Source organism: Chrysochloris asiatica, unplaced genomic scaffold (genome assembly GCF_000296735.1).
Source record: "Chrysochloris asiatica unplaced genomic scaffold, ChrAsi1.0 scaffold00047, whole genome shotgun sequence".
Taxonomy (NCBI): Eukaryota; Metazoa; Chordata; class Mammalia; order Afrosoricida; family Chrysochloridae; genus Chrysochloris; species Chrysochloris asiatica.
Genome location: NW_006408565.1, coordinates 13770203 through 13775649, shown reverse-complemented (window position 1 = coordinate 13775649; position 5447 = coordinate 13770203). Strand labels below are relative to the sequence as shown.

Here is a 5447-nt window from a genome sequence, read left to right as displayed (position 1 = left end):
TATATATATATATATATATACACACACATATACATGGATCCGAACTGACTCAATGGCACTTCACACCAACAACATGTAAAAGTATGGTACTGCAGGATCATGCACTGGACCACAAGGTCAGTTTGAACTGCAAAGTTGACAATTTAAACTCACCAGCCACTCCTTGGAAACCCTATACAGGGTCTCTATGAATCTGAACCAACTTGATGGCATTAACAACAACAAATGTATAAGTATATGTATGCATGTATTTATGTATATACAAGAAGCTCTGGTAGTGTAGTGGTTACTAGGCGGGTTGCTAACCTCAAGGTCAGCAATTCAAAACTACCAGCTGTTCTTCAGGAGAAAGATAAGGCTTTCTGCTCCTGTAGGATTGACAGCCTGGGAAACCCTGTCCAGGCTGGCTATGAGTCAGAACCAACTCCATGATACATAACCACCACCACCACCATGTAAATACACGAGTATACATGTTTGTATACTTTTTAGAACCCTAAAATATCAGAAGTGGAAAGAACTTAGACATTCTCTAGCTCAGGGTTCTCATTTCTTAATTATAAAGAAGAACAAAGATTGAGAGGTAAAGGGGCTGCTTGCTTTCATGAGTCACCTGCAAGGCCTTCTCCTTCCTTCCCTGTTCTCGACAAAATGAAAAGATAAAAGAAAGAAAGAAAAAAAAAAAAAAAAAAAAAAACCTTTTAGAATGCAGCAAAAGGTTACCGAGAGGCTGCCTCGTCCAAAGAATGCTATTTGAAAGGTCTTGGCTAAATGAGTAAAAGAAAAAACATTTTAACGAAGACTCCAAGGACTTCTGTGAGTTGCTCCAGCCCCCTGCTGGTGAGAGAGGTGAAGGTCAGACTCCAGAGACCTGGCTAGGTGAAATCCCAAAGATAGGTGTGGCATTGTAGGCTCAGCGTCAGACTGCAAACCACAAGATCAGCAGATCAAACTCACCAACTTGTCCTCGGAAACCCAATACAGGTCGCTATGAGTCGGAACCGACTCGACAGCACTTCACAACACCACTACTTAAGGAAGGGCCTGCAGGAGCCAAGTGGATCAAACTTTCCAGATCAGAGAAGAGAGTAACAGAGATTTAAGGAAGGGGGTAAGGATGGAGAGACTACAGGAATGTTGTTGTTGTTAAGTGCCGTAGAGTCAATTCCGACCCATAGCGACCCTGTATAGGGTTTCCAAGGACCTTGCAGTTCAAACGGCTTTGCAGTCTGGCGCATTAATCCACAGCGCCACACCAGGACTCCACAGAAATAATAATAGTAATAACAAATTATTAAAGGAAGTTTTTTAACTGACCTACCTCACAGGCAATTCTAAATTTATTAGACTCTGGTTTATTTTTCTTCTCTTGTTTTTTGAAGAAAGCGGTTTTTTAGGGAATAAAGCTGGTGAAGGGGAGAGAAGTTTTACAAAATGTTGAGTTGTTAATTTTCATCACAATTTTTAAAATATGTCTATTACAACTTTTCAGTTCACTGTGGGCCTATGATAAGTCTGGACAGGATTGTTTTAGTCCAAACAGGGATTTAGTACTGAGGAGCTTTGGCAGCATAGTGGTTACGAGTCAGGCTGCTAACCTCAAGGTCAGCAGTTCGAATCTACCAGCCGTTCCACGGGAGAAAGATGAGGCTTTCTGCTCATGTAAAGATTTACAGCCTTGGAAACCCTGTACAGGGTCGCTATGGGTCGGACTCCACCACACACTACCAACGCCACCACGGTCTCATTCCGAAAGTCAATACAAATTGGAGAAGGTGCCGTGGCTCCTTAGATAACACTGCCCTCTAGTGTTCAAAAAGACAAGTGTACCAGCCAGACTATCAAGCCAGTCAGTCCTCTGAGGTCAAATCACATGAGGAAGCTCAAATTCAGACTAAAAGAATCTTTAAGGCAACGTCATTACCTTTTTATAATAAAATCTCTTGGCTTGACTATTAAATCCTTTTCTTTCTGGACTTGGAATTTCCGAAGTCGGCCATTTAAAAGGAATCGAGGGTTGTGTCGGATACGCAGCAGTGAAACCTATACAACAAAAATTAAATGAAAAAGTAGCACAAAACAATGCACTGGGACATGTAGCAAAAACAGAGTTATATATTAAAGCTTCATTTAAAATTCAATAAAATGAAAAACTTAACCTTTTGACAGGCGGTAAATATGAAACCAGATTTTTTTTGTAAAGTATTCCTTACTTTATTTTTTTTCTCACCTGGCTAATATATTGGGTTCCCCCTCCTTCAGCTTTTAAATGAATGTGAGATTTGTCACATGACTCAAATAGATTGTCCCAGGAGAGAGGAAGGCTGTGACAGGGGAGATGTATCCTGCCAGGTCCAAATGGCACACGGAAAACCATTCTACCAGTCAAGGAAGCAGCCTGGAAGAGGAGAGGGACCGGGGACAGAACAAGCATCCTCACTCCTCAGGTACCAGCCAAGTGCCATAAAGTCACAGCCAGGTTGGAAAAATCCCAGTGAGGCTTGCTCTCACTTTTCAAGACATTTTTAAATGACAAGAATGGGGTTAAAAAGCAGGAGGGGATCATTTATAGACAAGTTAAATGTGTTATATGTCTAGTTGTGATGTATAAATGATGCGTAAATTCGCCTCTCAGAACCAACCCATCTCCCACTCTCTCCACGTGTAGAAGACTCTCCAGGATTGCCTGATCTCCACAGTTGTTGTTGTTAAGTGCTGTCAAGTCAGTTCTGACTCAGTGACCCTGTACGGGGTTTTCAAGGAGCCGATGGTGGGTCTGAATTGCTGACCTTGCAGTTAGCAGTCCAGTGCTTAACCTACAGTACAGAACTTAGTCACAGCAGAACTCCTCTCATAGCAGGCTGGTCATAAATTCTAATGTGGAAGTATAATTGAGGCCAACTCCAGTGTTTTGATGTTTGACTGTGGACAGTTGAAACTTCATTCCTCCCTCTTCGTCTTCTGCCCCACATTTAAGCACTAAGAGCTCCCTCCTGAGGTGCCCCTTGTAATTCAAACCATGCACATCTCTCTCCTCACAGCAATAAAAACCCAAGCCAGCCTCCTTTCCCTGGTCTCTCATGTCAGTTTTGGACTGTTGGGAAGCCTCCTCTGTTCTCCCCAGAAAGTCTCATTATGAGAGTTGTTGTTGTTGTTGTTGTTAAGTTCTATTGAGTCGATTCCGGCCCATAGCGACCCTGTACACAGTTTCCGAGGCTGTAAATCTTTATGGGAGCAGAAAGACTCATCTTCCTCCCATGGAACAGCTGGTAGTTTCAAACTGCTGACCTTGAGATTAGCAACCCGATTCATAACCACTACGCTACCAGAGCAACTTATTATGAGAGTAAAAGACCCTTTTATGCATTCCTAGGGGGTGGGGGAATGGCGTCATCAGCCTCAAACCAAATTTTGGGTGGGAGTCCATCAGACTAGATGACTATAGGAGTAAGCCAAGTAATCTTGGTATGCAAGTCTTAATTTGGTGCTGGTGGTTATGTGCCATGGAGTCCGTTCCAACTCACAGCAACCCTGTATAGGGTTTCTGAGGCTGTAAATCTTTACGGGAGCAGAACGCCTCATCTTTCTCCCACAGAACAGCTGGTGGTTTTGAACTGCTGACTTTGAGGTTCGCAGCCTGATTCGTAACCACTATGCTACCAGAGCTCCTTAATTTGGGGAGAGAAAATGTGAGCATATTGAAAAAATAATAGCCAAGCAAAAGAAAGATGATACATGTTGGGGATAGGGGGTTGTGCAAGCAAAAGTATCTTCAAGGCCCTAAAAAAATTAGTCTGAATTTTTAAAAAAACAAAACTGCTTTTCAAAGGGGGAAGCCTAATGCCAACAGGGCCCTTCAGGCTAAGGGGATACTCTTCTGAACAAGTTTTACAGATGAGGGAACTGAGGCTTAGTGGGATCAAATTCCACATCCAAATTCCATAGCTAGTAAGTGGAACAGCTGAGGTTTGAACCCAGTTTGTCTAGTGAGTCTAAGTTCTTGAACTCTAAACTGTGCCTCTTCTCCATGAGCCTGGCTCATGCTAAGTTCTCAATAAATAAATAAAGGAAATTGTAGGGAGAAGGACAATCTAACCTAGTAATCCTGAATTGAAGATGAAGAGAAAAAAAAGAAATGAAAATATATGCTAGGTTAGAAAATCTTTGGGAATATCAATATATGGAATATTGATCTCTTTCTTTACCTTTCCCCCCTCCAGCTATCCTGCTATTTAGACAGGTGACTGGTGACTTATTTTTTGCTTAGGAGCAGTACATAACAAAGCAGAAAGCCAAAGGTGGTGCCATCAAGTCAGTTCTGAATCATAACGACTTTATACACGAAAGAAGGTCCTGCACTATCCTCACAATCATTGCTAAGCTTGAGCACATTGCAGCTGCCACTGTGACAATCCATCTCATTGGGGGTCTCCCTCTTCTTCACTGACCCTCCACTTTACCAAGCATGATGTCCTTCTCCAGGGACTGGTTGGTTCCTCCTGATAATATGTCTGGCCGTCCTGGCTTCTAAGGAGCATTCTAGTTGTACTTTTTCAAACACAGATTTGTTTGTTCTTCTGGCAGTTCGTGGTACTTTTAACATCCTTCTCTAACACCATAACTCAAATGCATCAATTCTTTTACAGTCTTATTTATTCATTGGCTAACTTTAACATGCATATAACGCTATTGAAAATACCCTAGCTTGGGTCAGGTGCACTTAGTCCTAAAACTGACATCTTTGCTCTAGAACACTTTAAAAATGTCTTGTGTAACAGATTTGCCTTTTGAAATATGTCATTTGATTTTTTTATTGCTGTTTCCATGAGTGCTCATAGTGGATCCAAGCAAAATGAAGTCTTTGACAACTTCAATCTTTTCTCCATTTATCATGATTTATCATTTATTGCCTCTGTGGTAAGGATTTTTGTTTTCTTTACATTGAGTTGCAACCCATACCAAAGGCTATGGTCTTTGATCTTCATCAGTATGTATTTTAAGTTCTCTTGGCTTTCAGCGAACAAGGTTGTATCTGCATATTGCAGGCTGTTAATGAGTCTTCCTCCAATCCTGATGCCACATTCCTCTTTATATAATTCAGCTTCTCTAAATACTTGCTCAGCACATAGATTGGGTAAGTATGGTAAAAGAATACAACCCTGGTTCACACCTTTCCTGATTTTAAACCATTCAGTGTCCCCTTGTTTTGTTCAAATAGCTTCCTCTCGGTCTCTATGTGCAAGTTCCTCATAAGCACAATTCAGTGTTCCAGAACACTCATTCTCCACAATGTTGTCCATAGCTTGTCATGATCCACGCAGTCAGAAGCTTTTGCATAGTCAATAAAGCATATGTACACATCTTTCCAGCATCTTGCTTTCAGCCAAGATTCATCTAGCATCAGCAATGAGATCCTTCATTCCATGTCCTCATCTGAATCCAGCTTG

General features: G+C 41.6%; 1 protein-coding gene across 1 annotated transcript in view; it reads right to left on the bottom strand.

Annotated features, from left to right (window-relative positions):
• Positions 1-2465, bottom strand: part of STPG1 (sperm-tail PG-rich repeat containing 1) — a 47047-nt gene extending 44582 nt beyond the window's left edge. The window contains exons 1-2 of the mRNA XM_006862396.1: positions 2441-2465; positions 1925-2043 (exon numbers count right to left, since the gene is read on the bottom strand). Of these exons, the coding sequence (XP_006862458.1) occupies positions 1925-2043; positions 2441-2465 (144 nt within the window). The remainder of the gene's footprint in view (positions 1-1924; positions 2044-2440) is intronic.
• Between the last annotated feature and the right edge of the window lie 2982 nt (positions 2466-5447).